Here is a 17,193-nt window from a genome sequence, read left to right as displayed (position 1 = left end):
TAAGTCATTTAACTGTATTACAGGTTGACCCTCTGAAATGACGTAACATCCAATTCGTTGTACAAGCATTCTGAATACACGACCTCGGCCGTGGCCGAGGTGCTTGCGCTATAGCATTGTATGAATACGACTTCGGCCCAAGTGACTTTTTGATGTTCCTCTTCACGCAGATTCTCGTTTGGTCAAATTTAGATCCATACAAACGTCACATTGTTATTTTATTTTTTTCTCTTATCTTGCTCTTCTTTATTATAAAATAATCCTATTTTATTTTCTACCTTACACTTTTATATAATAATTTACCTTATTCTTTTATATTGCAAATATTTTCTTTGTATTGGTGTAAAATGAGGACAAACAAGAAAATTTATCCACATCATTGCATACATCAAAATGTTACTAACACAATAACCTACCGGAAATGACGTCGGAATACAAACCGGAGTCGGGAAGCAATTAATCGGCCTTCTCACGGAAGCTCTATCTCGCCGGCCGGAGTGGGCCCAAGGCTTTTGCCGTTATACTGGAGGATAGCAGAAGCCGTACTTATAACCCGACCCGGTTGAGATTTTGGATATTTGGCCCTTTATTTTTGGGGCCTTTGTGTTGTTTAGTTTTTCCTTGCACCGAGCATTCTTCTTTCCGAGTATGACGACTCGTATAGCTCCGGGAGTGGGAGCAAACCTGCTGGGCCAACACGCAGCGGAGCGCAACCAAGACGCCACCGCCTATGTCGGCAACCTCGACCCTCAGGTATCTCTTTCCTTCCTTCTAATCCCCTAGGGTTTTATCCTTCTCCACCACTCTATTCGATCTTCCTTACCTAAATAGAAAAGCAGCTGATTCAAAAACAACGCAAAGACTCAGTGTGTCACTAGGAATACATGTAAAAGCATTTCCCTTAAATTCACTAAGCTTCTCGAAAGTATAAAATGGGTTAACTCATTTTTAACCCGCCCAAATTCGTCCCAACATGTCCATTTGCCACCATTAATACTGAACTTCTTCTCTGGTGTGAATAATTTCTTCTTCTCTGGTATGAATAATTATCTCCTGCAATAGTTTCTGCTTCTCTTTCCTTTTATGCTGATAGATTAGGTAATTTCCCCTTCCAATATCATTACCCTTATTGGACTAGCTTCCTCCTATACATGAAACATCTTTTTCCAGTTGATGCTCCATTTTGATGCTGGTGTACCTTCAACAAGCTCCTCCCCGCTTTTCTGCTTTTGTACTTTTGCTTTCAGGGTTGAATTACTCAGAAAATTGAGAATTTTTTTTCCTGGATTCAGGTTTCTGAAGAGTTGTTATGGGAGTTGTTTGTTCAAGCAGGTCCAGTAGGTATGTCTAAATTTTTAGCTGAACCCCCTGTCCCCCAAAAAAGGGAGTAAATCAGTGGAGCTTCTTGATAAATTTGTTTAATATCCACTTTGGTTTTAAATTTTTCAACAGCATCTTCTTATCCTTTTTTTTAATCTTTTGGGAAATTTAGATTCTTTTAAATCTCACCTGTTCGCTATATAAATCATTATGTGTTGCAGTCAATGTTTATGTCCCTAAGGACAGAGTTACTAATGCTCATCAGGGATATGGCTTTGTGGAATTCCGAAGTGAAGAAGATGCTGACTATGTATGTGTTAGTTGTTTTTCTTGTTTCTCTCTTTTTACTTGCTAGTGTCTTGTGTATATTCTTTTACCATGAATTTGGTTTTTGCTATTCCTTGCTTTCTCTCTCTAAAGCACTACCAATGCAGGCAATAAAGGTACTGAATATGATTAAACTTTATGGGAAACCAATACGAGTGAATAAGGTAATGCTATGCCATTGATGCATCTCCCCTTTCTATAATGAATTGTCCCACATATTTCACATTCTATTTAATCTAATAAGTTATCCTCGTACAGGCATCACAAGATAAAAAGAGTGTTGATGTTGGTGCCAACTTGTTTGTTGGGAACCTTGATCCTGTAAGCAGTAGATATCTTTGACAGTATTTTACAAACTCTTGTGCTATTCTAATCCAAAGTGTCTGGACGTAGACATAGGATATCAGCTTTTATTTAGGTGTATAACATCACCTGCATATTATCACACTGCTCATGCTAGCAGTTCTGTTAGCTTATAAATCCACTTCTGTTTTATATGCAGGATGTTGATGAGAAGCTTCTATATGACACTTTTAGTGCTTTTGGAGTTATTGTCTCAAATCCAAAGGTTAAAGTCATTTCCTTTCTACTTTCATATGATTCATGATTCTTCATTTTGCTGCTTTTAAAGATGCGTGTCTGGACTTCCTAGCCATCCGTGATGATTAAGTCTCGTTTATTGTGTGTCCATGCTTCAGATTATGTTTTTAAATCCTAACAATCTGCTAGAGATATTGTATTTGTACATCCTCTAAACAGACATCTAGCCCCTTTAAAGTTGATTCCTACAGGTTCTCTCTTGTCTTTTCTTTTCTTTCTCCGGGGGGTGTGGGAGGTATAAAGAGATTGCCCCTTCATGTTTGCAGTGTTATTAATGATTGCCTCCTTACTTAGCTAGTGATTCATGTTAAAATGCTAGACCAGCTTGAATGATAAACAATGCACATATTGTTTTTCTCTATAACTATGCGTATATTGGTTCATACAACACTCCACATTTTACTAGGACCACATAGTTTACTTGCCATTTAGAGGTGGTGGTTGTTGTTATCTTCTGATGTATTATCTTTTGTTCCAGATAATGAGAGACCCTGAGACAGGGAATTCTCGGGGTTTTGGTTTCATTAGTTACGATTCATTTGAGGCCTCTGATGCAGCAATTGAGGTAACTGTCCATTTACCTCTTTGCTTACCAACCATAATATGTACAGATACATGATATGTTGTGAGTTACAAGTCCAAAAAGTTCAAATTTAAGTCTTAGCTATTGTTCGACTTGGAGTCTGTGCTGTGTATGGAGGTCCTATCTTCTTTTAAAGTCGATTATAAATTAGGACACATTTCTAATCAGATTGGAGAAGATAGCTATTTGCATGATATGGAGCTGTACTGGGTTAGAAGTGGAGTATTTTCCTGTTTGGTTTATGCTATTAATTTATCTGGTTTAGTCATAATACAATCGCAACGTTTGACGCTTTCTTTCAATTCCAGAAAGACAGGTCAACTGGTTAAATAGTTACGACAATCAGTTATTCAAATATGATCTGAGACTGATGCATCTCCAAGTTGGTTATAAATGGGCTGTCTGGAAACCTTTAGCAGTAAAATATTTGTCTGACATGGCATGGGAGATGGAAGCTTGGCTTTCTTAAAAAATGTGTAATTTAACAACTGCATAGAAATAAAAAATGTACCCGTAGATATATGGTAACATCATTTTGGATCAGTGGTGCTAGTATGTGTTTTCTCTCTATTGTGCGTAAAATACTTGAAACATATACATCTTTCCTTTCTCCTCCCTACGTAGCCTCAGAGTTTGCATATGTGCTTTATGGTCTTAGGATTCTAGTAGTGCGTTCGTGACAAAATAACTACAGTATTACCTCGCATGTATAATGCATTACTATGGATCAGTGGTCAGTGGTGATAGTATGGGTTATCTCACTACAACAACAACGACCCAGTATAATCCCACAAATGGGGTCTGGGGAGGGTAATATGTACGCAGACCTTACCACGACCCCGAAGTATGGGTTATCTCACTGTAGTGCTAAAATACCTTAATCCTCTACATGTTTCCTTCTCTTTCCACACTCCTTGGCTTCAGAGCTTGCATTTGTGTGTTAGGTCCCAGGATTATAGCTTGACCTTGCATCCAAGGGACAGTACAACTAAAGGGAAAATTTATATTGGGCAGTCTTGAGTCTAAGAGGCTGAACAACTTAACTCTCCCTTTAGCTGATGAATCTGGACTGTGACTTACAACTTGGTGTTTCTGCAGGCAATGAATGGTCAATATCTTTGCAACCGTCAAATTACAGTTTCCTATGCCTACAAGAAAGATACAAAAGGGGAACGTCATGGCACCCCTGCTGGTAGGAATCTTCTGTGTTATAAAAAAATGAAGTTGTGAATGCTAGGATGTGGATAATTGTCATTCAATCAAGATTGTTGAACTCTGTTTTGCTTGTGCTATTCCAACAAATTTGATATATCAATTAAATTTAAGATAGCTAATATTTTGAAATTCTTAAAAGTAAGTGACAAGGTATGAGCGAGGTGGTTTTTTTAAAATGCACGAGTGGCTATTGTGCATCTTCTCTGCTGTTTGAAATTTCAGGAACTTTATTTTCTCTTTGAATTATGTAATCGTTACTTCTCCAACCACTTCTAGGAATTCTAATTTGTTGTTGATGATATGCAGAAAGGGTTTTAGCTGCTAGTAATCCAGGTACTCAGAAAAACAGGCCTCATACCATGTTTGCAAGTGGACCCCCCAGCGTTCCACAAGCCAATGGTGCGGTTGGTACTCCAGGTCCCCCACGGCCTTTTGCAAATGGTCCTATACCTCCAGCTCCTATTCCAGCAATCCGGCCGCCACCTATGCAGCCTAATGTCTACCCACCAATGCAAATGCCTGCACCACAAGCTTGGCAGGGGCATCCTATGCAACCAGGTCCGGCTGGCATTCCGCAGCAGCAAATGCAATTCAGGGGAATGCCACCTCCACCGCCCCCACAGGTAGCTCCACCCCTAAATAGGCCCCCTCCACCACCAGCTGCAATGGGCGCTCAGGTTTGGCGTCCTCCACCACCACCTCAGCACCTTAATGGTGGCCCCTACCATTCGATGCCACATATGTCGATGCAGCCACCCCCTCCTCCTCCTGCACATGGTTGAAAACTTGAGATGCCAAATTTTGTATTAGCTTGGATGTCTATTTCCTTTAAACATATGTTTAAACTAGTGCATTCACCGTTGTGAGTGTCGATGTTGGGATTTCAAACTTTTAGTCAAGGATTAGTTCGACATGGAAGTAACTTTTGCTTTTGGCCTCTGTTGATTGTCAGAAACAGAGGAAGATAGATTGTTGGTTTTAGTGAAAACACCATATGCAACCTCTGAGACGGCTGAGCTTAACAATCTACACGTATGTCAGGAAGAGATAGTTAACAGATTGCAAGTTCTGTCATCCGTACAGGGATCTTCTGAACATTCTACGTTTACAATAACATTTCGAATTATATCAGGGCGCAGTTAAAAGAGTTTGTTGTGGCCCTTCATTCAGCAGCAGCTTCATGCTTCTGTTGACCACTTGATGGTCAATATTTTAGTTTAGCCAAATACATACGCAGCCCCCTAAACTTGTCTAATTATTCGATTTAGATATCTGAACTCAGGCTAGTACCTATTGGACACCAAAACTACTCCAAAACTGTTTTATTGAACATATTCTAGTGACGTGGCAAAGCATGTAAATTCCACTCACCTTTTATTGAACATGCATATGGGCGATTTAAGTACTGGGAACTAGTTGAACGAACATAGCTTAGGTTCTCAAAAGGATAGATTAAAGTAAAAGCCGTTAATTACGTTGTTGGTAAGGTCATCTTCCTTGCCAAATATTAAGCTTTGATTCTAAAGCAGAGAATAAATTACTTTTGTAAAGTTTTGCATTTTTTGGGCTAGTCTAAAGAGAAGTTCTTACTTGAAACTCATTGTTTGACTTTTGAATAAAGGCGTCGGCATAGTTCGGAGGACCATTTATGATATGAGTTTTGGTATTTCAGTTAACTTGATAAAAATTAGGTATATTTAAACAAGTACATATGGTCACTCAAAAAATGGCCTAAAATTAGGTTGCATTTGTTATCTTAACAGTAATTTCTCCAATTTGCCATATTCGGTCACTAATTTCTTTTCTTCTCCGTTTGGGTACACTATGTTTCAAATTAGGAACATTGAATAGAATCCGTTCCTTCCTTTAAAAAAAAGGAATTATAATATACCCTACACTTGATTTATTTGATTCGTTACATAATCATAAATCAAATAAATTAAATGTAAGTACGGATGTACATAGATCGGGTTGGTTTGGATTTTACGATTACCAAATCAAACCAATTGTGTCGGGTATTAAATCTAAAGACCAAACCAAACCAATAAAACTCGGATTTTTCAATCTCAATTTTTCTCGAGTTTTCTCGGGTTATTCGGGTTATTCGGGTTTTTCCCAGTAAAATCTTCGTAGAACAAAACATATAATTTGTGCTCAAAATATTTCTTTAATCCTAGTAAGATACAACTATATAAAGTATTTTCCAAGAAAATAATACAAAATATGAGATGTGTCATGGCATTATCCTAAAATATTCAACAATAAAGACAATAAAATTATGTAATATAAATATTGCTAATTAAAAAATCATAATAAAAATAAACATAATCTAAAAGTACTAAGTCATGCTAAAGTAAGTAGACTAATAAGGGAGTATTAATTATATGATTAAACGTTAAAGAAAAGATAAAAATAGGTTATGCATTTAAATCTAAATTATTGCAAAATAAAAAATAGATATTCAATATATTTTCGTTCGTAGTATTGACTATTGAATTGAATATCTTTTGTTAGCGTTAGTATTGATTTGATTTTGGTTTGGGCTTTTGTTAGCATTATTTAATTTACTAATATTAATGGCTATAAAACTTATTGGAGCAGTCAAAAGTTCTAAGTCCAATCTTAAAAGATAAAATTATGAAATTTTTTAAGAAATATTTATAAATCATATCACAATAAATATATTAATATATTAAATATATCTAAAATTTCTATATATATAATGTCGGGTTGGTTTGGTTTCGGTTTGACTTTCTATACTTAAAACCAAACCAAACCAATTATGGTCGGGTTTTTTTTTCCAACACCAAACCATAATCGTTTTTTTTTTCTCGGTTTGACTCAAATTATCGAGTTGGTGCGGTTTGTGGGTTTCCTTTGTATACCCCTAAATGTAAGCATCAAGTGTAGGGTATATTCTTACATGGTCAATGAATCACAGCTTTTGGATATAGTTTTAAAAAACTATGTTGTTCCTCGAGCTGATAAAGTTCTTCTCGGCTAAATTTTTTTATTTGATTCTAAGAACATCGTTACGTACTTAACTAAATTGAATATAGTAGTTGTCTTTTTCTTTTGTCCTATTTATTGTTTGAAGAATGTCAAATGCTAGTCGAACTATATACTATACCTAGTTGGAGGTTGGAACAAAATACTACAATCCTCATACAAGGCATTATTCCCTTTTATTTATTTTTAAAATGAGAAATGTCCTCATCATTTGCCTTGCCGCAATTGAACTAGACACAACAATCGAAGAGTGAAGACCAAATTGAATGAACATATACTGTGTCTATAACTGAAAAGAAAAAAAAAATAATGTTCTAATTAGAATTGCTTGATTGAACTTTATAAGCGTTGATTAATACTCGAATTAAAACGGCATCGTCAACAGACGAGTGTTGAACAATGAAGCAGTTGCCAAATTCGAACTTTATAAGGCAATAGTGATGAAAAAGAGATAAGGTCGCTTTCGTCTATATTTAGGGCCCAACGCGTCTTACACACGCCTAATGACTTGGCACTTGGCAGTCCTTCTCTCATGAAATTTCCTCCTATCTTTTCTTTAAGGATATTATTATTAAACTATTTCGAATATTCTAATTTCGAATATTAAAGAATTAAAAGGGACACAATTGAACCACTAATATTAGTCTTTAAAAGAAAAGGAAAGAATTGTAACCTTTCCTATTCTTCACACAAACGCAAAGTCTTCTCGCGTGCTTTTACCATTCCCTTCCTATATATAGACACAAACCCCGCATTTTCACCATTAATACAAAACCCACAACTACAAGTCTTCTCTTTCTCATATTCTTCTTTCAATCAACGGCAATGGCTGCTACCGACAATGTCAACAACAACAATAACAACTCCATTTCCAAGCCTTCTCTTTATCTTCAGGATATGGACGAGGTCCAGAAAGTGTTCAAACGCTTCGACACTAACGGAGACGGCATGATCTCCGCCGACGAGCTCTCCGGTGTCATCAATGCCCTTGGATCTGATACATCTCCCGACGAAGTCGCTCGTATGATGGACGAAATTGATACCGACAGAGACGGTTACATTAACCTCGATGAATTTGCCGAGTTCTGCAAGGGCGACGTTAATGGCGTCGGTGACGGCGGCGTTAACGAGCTTCGTGAAGCCTTTGACCTCTACGATCAGGACAGTAACGGATTGATCTCCGCCGCCGAGCTCCACCAGATCCTGACTCGTTTGGGCGAAAGCTGCTCCGTTCAGGACTGTACCAAAATGATCAACACCGTCGATGCTGACGGCGACGGTTACGTTAACTTTGATGAGTTTAAGAAGATGATGACCAACAACAAGTAGGCCCTGGGGCTTTTTCTTTTTGTCTTTGTTACTTTACTCTCCTTTTACGGCTGATAAGGGTGTGGGCGCACGGGATTATAGTGCGTCCTTTGGTAGGGTATAGTTTCTACTTCTAACTGATGATAGACGGAGAAACCGTAAGTAAACCTTAGGCTGACGACGTTAACACTATACGTTGTGGAATATGATTCACTACTTGATCTGATGTTAATGAAATTTATTTTTTATCTTTCTGCTTCTTCGTTTATTGTTAAATTATGCTTTCCATTTTATAATCTACTCCTATAAAGTAAGGAAATAGTTCTTTGTACTGTACCTAAATGATTTGTTTTATACTTCAATTACCTTACCGTTTCGAACTGTCCAATACATAGGAGAAGAAATTAAGGGCAATGCTATTTCACCAAAAAAAAAAAAAAACCACATCTACGTTTCACATAATGTAATAAAATTAGCGTTTTACCAAGGAAATTGCAATTGAAATGAATATCGAACCTGAATTTTGTAAGAAACGTGTGATATATAGGAAGTAACAATTTGATGCGAATGTTAATAATGAAATCTCAAAATCTTTCGAAGAGTCCCGTAGAGTTGACTACTTTTATACATAATAAATAAGACTATTTTTTCACTTCAAAATAGATTTAAACAGTTTGAAACATAAAAAATATTGCGTTAATATTGAATGTTCCTTAAAGCATAATAATTAATTCGATATTGATGGCTTAGATTTATTTTCTGAATTAAAAATATTAAGGAAAATAAATCAAATAAAAAGATTTAATTTTTTTTTCCAAATGCCTAAATTGCTTATGGAATAATGTTCATAACTCATATTATCATTGCTTCAGCGGAAAGAAGTTTTCAAAATTAAAATTGATCAAATCTTACGTAAGAACAACAATGTCACAATAAATGTTAAATGGATTAGTTATATCGTCAATTGAGAAATACTTATTAGGAGTTATTGATTATAAGAAAATTATTAATAACTTTGTATCTAAGAAAAATTAAAAAATAGACTTCAAATAAATAATAAAAAATTAAAAAGTTAAGTTCCCTCGTAAAATTTGGCTTCAGACCACAAAATTCTTTGGCCGCGCCCGAAATTGAACAGTTACCTGTGGTACATGAAAACCAGATATCGAGCAGGTCAAAAGCGACACCGCAATGGAAATTAGAAACTATATCAGTCATCCAATCCGTGAATATGCAGAGGGGTTGGACGAATTACATGATTTTGACACCCATATTATCTAAGACTTCAACTAGTAGTGCCAATTGGTGGTAAATTAAGTGAATTGATTAATATAGCAGGCAAAAACGACGAGTAATGAAAGCGGCAGCTCTAACAGAAGCAGCCGCAAGGTCAAATTAAAGGATTTTTCAAAGGAATTTTATTTCCTATAGCAAAGGTTAATACTTTATTTATTTTAAATAAATACTATTTAAAAAAATTATATTCTATAGATACCTTTTAATGTTTATAGCAAAATATTTAATTTTGGTTACCTCCTACCCCTAAGCCACTAAATACGCTATTCAGTTACACTATTTTCTTTTTCTTTCTACTTTGATACATGTCATTCTCTTCCCCCATTCCCTAAAAACACAATGCTCAATCTCAAAATTCCTCTCACCCACATCACCTACCGTTAGTCACAAACGGTGATTTTGCCTGGTATACCACAAAGACTTCTCTCACTTTCTCTCTGTCTTAATTGTGGCAACAACAACATTCACATCCTTAGGCACAACATCACCTCTTACATTAAACAACAGGCCATGTACTTCCTGACGTGGGTCGCACTTGACCATCATAGATGACGGCTCAAAAGCAGTGTTAGTAATTTCTGCAACCGAAATTGAATTCAAAGGAGATGAAGCCTCCAATCGGCGCGCACAACACAGCAAACCCATGAACCTTTCTCAACTTCCGTCATCTTCAATACAAGATTCATGTTTTAACAGAGTCCTTATTCTACCACCAGAACTCATTACTATCTTGCCATGATTTTTGCTCGACTACTGTACAGGATGCGTGGGAACAGTGAGATTCAGGGTTTTTGCTCGACGACAGATTCGCCGGAAATTAGGGTTTGTTCTTGAACAAAGACGGCGGAGTTTGGGGCTGGGCAACTTGATTTTCTGTTAATATATTTCAATGTTTTTTCAACATATCATGTTGTATTTTCATGTATTTCATTGTATTCATTGTCTTTTTTCCATTGTAATTCAATGTATCTCGCTGTATTCCATGTATTTCATTGTATTTGTTGTCTTTTTTTCCATTGTATTTCAATGTATCCCGCTGTATTCTATGTATTTCATTGTATTTACTGTCTCGCTATATGCCATGAATGTATTTATATATATTTTTAATTAATATAATTTATGTATTCAGATGTATTATATAATTTCTATGAAGATTGCTATACTTTTGGGGTATTTTTCGGATGAGAATCTTTTTTATAACTGAAAATACAAAATTTGTGTGTTATAATTGAGTTTGTTGAGTTATATTAGGAGTCTATTATGTTAATTGATTCACTTTCCTTTTAAAAATAGTGTAATCCCCCGTTTCACGCCGTGAATACAGTCGAATGCAATAATCTGTCCAGCTGTAATCCCATGTTTCACGCCATGAATACAGTCGAGTACACTCGAATACAACAAGTGATTAGTTGGACTTCCCTGATTCATGCCTATTTTTGCTGTTGTATTCATGAATACAGTAGCTTAAATACATTTAATACATCTTATAACAATAGAAAACATATCTACAATCCGTAATATAACAAATGATATCTATAAATAGTTAATTACCACTAAAAGATAGTGCTTTATGAAAATTTCGAATGCGGAACTTTCCACAGCACTAATTTCTTGAACAAGGTCTACCAATCGCTTGTTTTGTAACTATTTCACCTTTGCGTGCTTTGAGTTGTTGAGATCTTTCGCTGTACTGTTATTAGCTGGTTTCATATGTCCTCTTTTTTCCACCATAGACGCGGCATGTTGTACATCTCTAGCATTTTCTGCATTAATTGTTTCCCCGGTAAGTACGTAATTTTTGACCAGCGTAAATTTTAATGTTAGTTTTAGTATTTTAATATTTTAAATATTTACTTGAGTTTATTTTAATATAATTTTAATCTATTTTACTTTAATAGTAAGGCATAATTTTTTTTAAAAAAAAATGCAAAATAGTTTTATTTATCATATTTCTCACATTTCTATATTTTCATCTTTAGTTTAAGGTCAATTAGTATATTTATAATAATATTGTTTTAATTCTATCATGAATTTAGCCTAGTTTATCTACTTTTTACTTTATTATAATATTTAAATATCAAATAGTTCTACTTTTTAGTTTTATTTTAACCAATTAGGAGTGATTTTATGTTTTACGAGTATTTTATATTAGTTTGGAAAAAAATTGGCTTTGTTAATGAATATTAAGCTTTTCTTGCCCACAATTGAGCCCAAATTCGGATCCCTAAAACCTGAGCCCAAACTTCCAACAGCTCAATTCCATTAAACCAACCCCATGATCCGCCGACCCGCCCCACTGACCCGTCGGACCACTTGATTTTGGAGATTAAATCGTAGCCCTTCATTTAATATAATCCAATGGCCTATACTCCTTTATCCCACCATATAAAAGCTCATTTTAACACCAAAAACCTAACCATAATCTGTAAGTGTGAGTGCATCTCCCACCTTTGCCCCATTTTTGGTCCCCAAAATGGAGATTTTCCCATTTTGAGTACAACTTACTCCAACCATTCCCCTATTTTTTTCTCCAAACTTTTTTATATTCTTCTCTCTCTTCTATATAATAATATTATCTTTCATTTCAATTTCATTTGTTAATTTCCATTAAACAAATTCCATCTTTTATTTTTATTAATTTGTAATTTCTATATTAAAACAATTCTACAATAAAATTAACTTATAATTTTACATAAAAATTATAAATACACGAAAATTAATTTATTAAAATTATACACCAAAGTTAAGATAATATTAATATTATAACGATATTACATAAATATAATTAGGTATATATAAAGAGTTAAATTAAAAAATTAAATAATAGTAATGGGGAGATGAATAGTGTACATCATATTTGAGGGAACACTGTTCATCCCCATTTTGGGGACAAAAATGGGGAGGGTTGGAGCTAAATTCCCCAAAAATAGGGATGGGGCAAGGTTGGAAATGGCATAAGTCAAGTCAGCCACCCTATCTCGTAAGCTAACAGCTGCCCACCCCCAAGAAAAAAGACCAGCCCAACAAAGAGGTCGTCTCTTTCAACCTAGCAGTACCCTCTCCACGCCTCTGCCTTATTTCCAAACTCATCGCTGCTCCTTCTTCTGTTTCAACCAGACTGCAGCACTCCCCCACAAAAATCCCCACGCATAAAAAAGGAAACACACACCCACATAGAAAAAGAGTGACGGAACAGTAACAGAGAAACGCAGGGAAGAAGAGAACGGGAGGACAGAAATTTCGGGAGAAAATATTGGGAAAAAAATCTGGAAATTTGGGGCGGACAGAAATTTTAGGGGGATTTTTCGGAAAAAGTTTTTAGGGTTTCTCAGACAGAATTTTGGGGAGGAAGAAAGAAAAGGTAGGGTCTAGATTTTTGATTTTTCACCTTTTTTCTTCTAGTTCTCGGTTTTAGCCCATTCAGAAAAAAAAAATTATTAGTTCATTCGAGTTTCAATTTTATTTTGAAATCAGAAAATACAAAAAAGAAAAATTTCGTTTCTTCTTCTGGATATTTGTTTAAAATGGAGTTTTAGTTGAGTTGAGGTTCATTTGCCGATCGAGGTTCGTTTGCGGTTCTGTTCGTGTCAAACGGATTTCAGTCCGAGTTTCACTTTAGATTTTGGTTCGCGGTTCTGTCCGTGTTGATTCTCATCGGGACGTTGAAGTCAAAATAGTGTATTCGCTGGTTTTTCAATTGCTATTAAGGAATTTTAACTCAACAGGTTCTTCTATTCTCTTAGTCTTAATCCAGATTAGTATGAATCATGCCTTGGATGAGCCAATTAAAGATGGGGATTTAAATTTGTAGTGATGATTTCTATATATTATCCCAATTCCCATATCGATTTGGTTTGTATTTTCTGGTCTCGGTTTTGCCTTTAGTCTCTCTTAATAAAATGTTTGATTTAAAGATTAAATGTGTTCGAGGTGCGCGGATCTAGAGTGTTGTGTTGATATGCCTTGAATCTGGTTTGATAAATCGAAATTTTCATAGATAGACAACCGGTCTTCAAGTATTTGTGCTTGTTTTCGTGGTTTGAGTATATGAATGAATTTTTTACAAATTTCACTGCTTTTGGAATGTTAAGTAGAAAAAATAAAGTCATGTACTTGTTTGTAGGTTTATCATCATAATTGAGATCCATGTAGGTACGTGACAAGCTTATTTTACAAAGCTGTTCATTTCATGCTTAAGTAAGATCAACCCTTAATTCCTAAAAGTAATATTGGAATAATATTTCTATTAATTTGTTTCGAAGAACTAAAACTACACTTCCATGAATTTCGCTTCCTTTTAATTTGATGAGTTGGTTTGAAATCTTTCAATCTCATTGAAAATATAGGCGCAACTCATGTCTCATGATTGAAGTCCTTGCTACATGCATTGGAAGTGATTTTATGTATGAATTCTAGGTCATGTCAAGTTAAATAATGTAGTTAACATCAATTTTAGTTATTGATTTAATATTTGTGTTTAGAGCTAGTTTTAAACATGTGTTCTTTCTGTTAAGCCAAGTACTGGTGTAGTAGTTTGCGAGCAAGTTAATTGTGCTATGTGTTTCGTGTCTTAAACGTTATAGTCCCTATCCTATTTCTTTCTCTGATGAATTTGAAATTGAGCAAGTCTCTGTGAATTTACCATGCTTTAATCTCCTAGTCTACTATGCATATGTGCTCCACCTCACTTAAATACTTTGATATGTTAATTAAGGCTTTCTGTCTGTCATGGTTGTGTGGGCCTTTAGTTGTGATTTGAGGAAGCTGAGAAGGAGCTGGGTGATGAAAAAATCTTTAATGGCTTCGGTTCACTTTTCTTATTTTAGTATTGCTATTATCTTGGTTTTCTTTAGTCCTTGTCTTCTTTCAATGTTTGGATAGTTATTTGTTAAATGCTCCACGTTAAATTATTTGGATGATGATGTTGGGCCGCGGGGGTGAAGTCACAAGTGAAATGAACTTGAACATGAGCATGAAATGTCTTTAATTTATTTTAGTTTTATTTTTGCTTTTCTTCCATAATTGCTAGGAGCATGTTTAGACCACGCTTGGGTAGGCAAGTTTTAGGTTTTTTCTTTTTGTTTGATCCGAGGTAAGAGGTCGTCCCCTTTCGATTATATTCAGGGGAATGCCCGTAGACTCAATAAATATTTTATTGAGGGGATGTCCCGTAGCATTATATAATTGAAGACTAAAGCTGGATGTCTTTCGAGGAAGCATTAGTATAGGCTAAGTTTAGGACTTTTATTTCGTTTTATTTCCTTTTCGTTTTCTTGTCTGTTTTTGCCTCAATTCGATATTTTTAAAGCCAACTAGATCCAGGATGCAACAGTGACTTTTACGGGACACGGAAAATGCCTAACACCTTCTTCCGGAGTCCAATGAACCCCCTTACTTAGAATCTTTAGTGCAGTCAGTTTATTTCGGAATCAAATGTATTTTGAAGGACAATTCTTATTTTTAAAAAATTAGTGACATGGCACGTCGAAATCGACTCTAAAAATTCTTCGAAATACAATCTTTTGTCACTTTTCAAATTGAAACCCTTTTGATCTTTAAAATTACTTTATTTTATTTTAAAAGGGTTAGTTGGTAAAAAGGGGTGTGACATTCCCTTCATTAAATTGTTTGACCAAGTTTTTAGAGGGAAAAATAATATTTCACTATATACATAAATAATTTTTGAGAAGCAGAAAAACATAACTTTTACATAGAAACATTTTTTTGAAAAGCACTTCTAGGAAAAATACACTTACTTGGTCAATCACTAATTGTTACTCAAATTCAAATTAATTAGCCAAATATTAATTACTTCTTAACAAAATTTTTTTTGAAAAACACTTTTGAGAAAATAATACTTTTCAAAATAAGAGCTTTTTTGGCCAAGCTTCTAGGAAGCAAAAAGTACTTTTTGTCAAAAAAATTACTCTTTGAAAAATTTGAGGTGTTTGCCCGAGATGAAAAAGTACTTTGAGTGATATCAGAACCAAAAAATTAATTTATCCAAGACAAAAATAACCTTACAATAAATTTATATTTTTCAAATTATTCTCATTAATTTAACTCTTTTCTTTTCCTTTTCCTTTTTATTTCTACTATACTGTTCTTCTCTTTCTACTTCAATCATTTTTTTATTCCTTTCCTCCTATTCCTCAGAGGAGATTTTTAGTTTATATTGAATAATATATTTTGATATATTTAAATTATCATGTAAACAATAAGTAATACTCCTACTAGATATTCAATGTTATTGCTTTGGAATAAGGCGAAATACATAAACGGCCCCTTTAAGTTGTCCTTATCTACTCCTACTAGATACCTCAACTGGCCTTTTTACCATTTTGATACTTCAAGTGCCTATTAAGTATATTTAGCAGACACCTCATATTGACATGGCAAGTTACGTGTATTTCAATTGTATTTGGGCGCGTGACGTTTTATCAGAATTTTTCTTTCTTGTTTTAGAATTAAATTAAATTGAATTTTGATAGTGGATCCGATATTATATTATTTTTTCTAGCTAAATATCTCTCAACAATAATATTATACTGTTTTCACCAAAAATTTCAGTAGCTCCACCTCTTTAAGCTACCACCGGAACAGTGGCCGAAAGTTTGGCCGGGGCCTTTATTGGTCCATTTTTTTTAAGCACAAAAAAGAAAAATTCGTTTCCAAACGGTTCAATTCTTTACTCCCTCAAGCCGATTCACTCCCCCCCCGGTTCATCTCAGCCACTGACTTCGACGACGACAACTCCTTCTTCATTGCCTTTCTTAGATCCATCATCAAGTTCCTTCACCACATCGTTTCCCGAGTAAGCCTCTCCTGAACCCGGCCCGATATCAGAACTCGCCCGCCTATATCCTGCGTTTGTTCGAGAAGATTTGAAATTTCCTAATCGAGGTTCGGTCTGGTGATCTTCGGTTAGAGAAAAGCACGATGATTAGGTGGAAGACATAAGTGAAATGAGGGTTGAGGGTTCTGTTATTTCGGAAGACCGATGGAAGAAGATGGATTTTAAGGGTTCTGTTTTTTAGGAAGACATAAGTGAAAGGAAGGAAGAAGAGTAAGTTGGTGGGGTGGGGCAGGGTGTTGGTTTAGTTGAAACTAGGGAGGAAGTCTTTTCTTTCAATGTCTTTTTGTTGTTAATTATACGTGTAACTTCTTTTTTTTTATTAAAATTATACGTGTCATTTTTTAATTGATTCATTTGACATGTCATTGGCAAGTGTAACTCACGCATATGGTCTGTTGCACTCGGGTGTTTATTGGATATACTTAATAGCTACTTGAAGTGTCTAAATAGCAAAGCGGTCAATTGATGTGCATGTCTGTTAGTTGAGGATAACATAAAGGGATCGTTTATGTATTCCGCCTTAAAATAGTTATATTTTATATTGATTAGAATTTGTAATTTATATTTTACTTTTTATTTTATATTTTATTATTTATTTTATAATAAATATTTAAATTTATTTTTCTTTTCTGAATAATACTAATTGCAAACTGAACATTACTGTTCTTTTTTGCAATTT

At 34.9% G+C, this 17,193-nt stretch overlaps 2 protein-coding genes across 2 annotated transcripts; both read left to right on the top strand.

The window, feature by feature from the left end:
- The first annotated feature begins 344 nt into the window (after nt 1-344).
- Nucleotides 345-5,072, top strand: LOC104243595 (uncharacterized). Its single transcript, XM_009798807.2, has 9 exons — nt 345-753; nt 1,293-1,341; nt 1,542-1,630; nt 1,755-1,811; nt 1,906-1,968; nt 2,150-2,215; nt 2,726-2,812; nt 3,929-4,022; nt 4,352-5,072. Exons 1-9 carry the CDS (start codon nt 649-651, stop codon nt 4,825-4,827), a joined length of 1,086 nt encoding a protein of 361 aa, XP_009797109.1. The 5' UTR covers nt 345-648; the 3' UTR covers nt 4,828-5,072.
- A 2,633-nt stretch (nt 5,073-7,705) lies between these two features.
- On the top strand, nt 7,706-8,612 carry LOC104243596 (calcium-binding allergen Ole e 8-like). The gene has a single exon (XM_009798808.2). The coding sequence runs from the start codon at nt 7,880-7,882 to the stop codon at nt 8,381-8,383; it is 504 nt and encodes a 167-aa protein (XP_009797110.1). The 5' UTR covers nt 7,706-7,879; the 3' UTR covers nt 8,384-8,612.
- Nucleotides 8,613-17,193: the final 8,581 nt, after the last annotated feature.

This window comes from Nicotiana sylvestris, chromosome 3, assembly GCF_000393655.2.
Source record: "Nicotiana sylvestris chromosome 3, ASM39365v2, whole genome shotgun sequence".
NCBI classification, from domain to species: domain Eukaryota; kingdom Viridiplantae; phylum Streptophyta; class Magnoliopsida; order Solanales; family Solanaceae; genus Nicotiana; species Nicotiana sylvestris.
The sequence above is the reverse complement of the archived record's forward strand: the minus strand, read 5'-3'. Positions and strand labels throughout refer to the sequence as shown.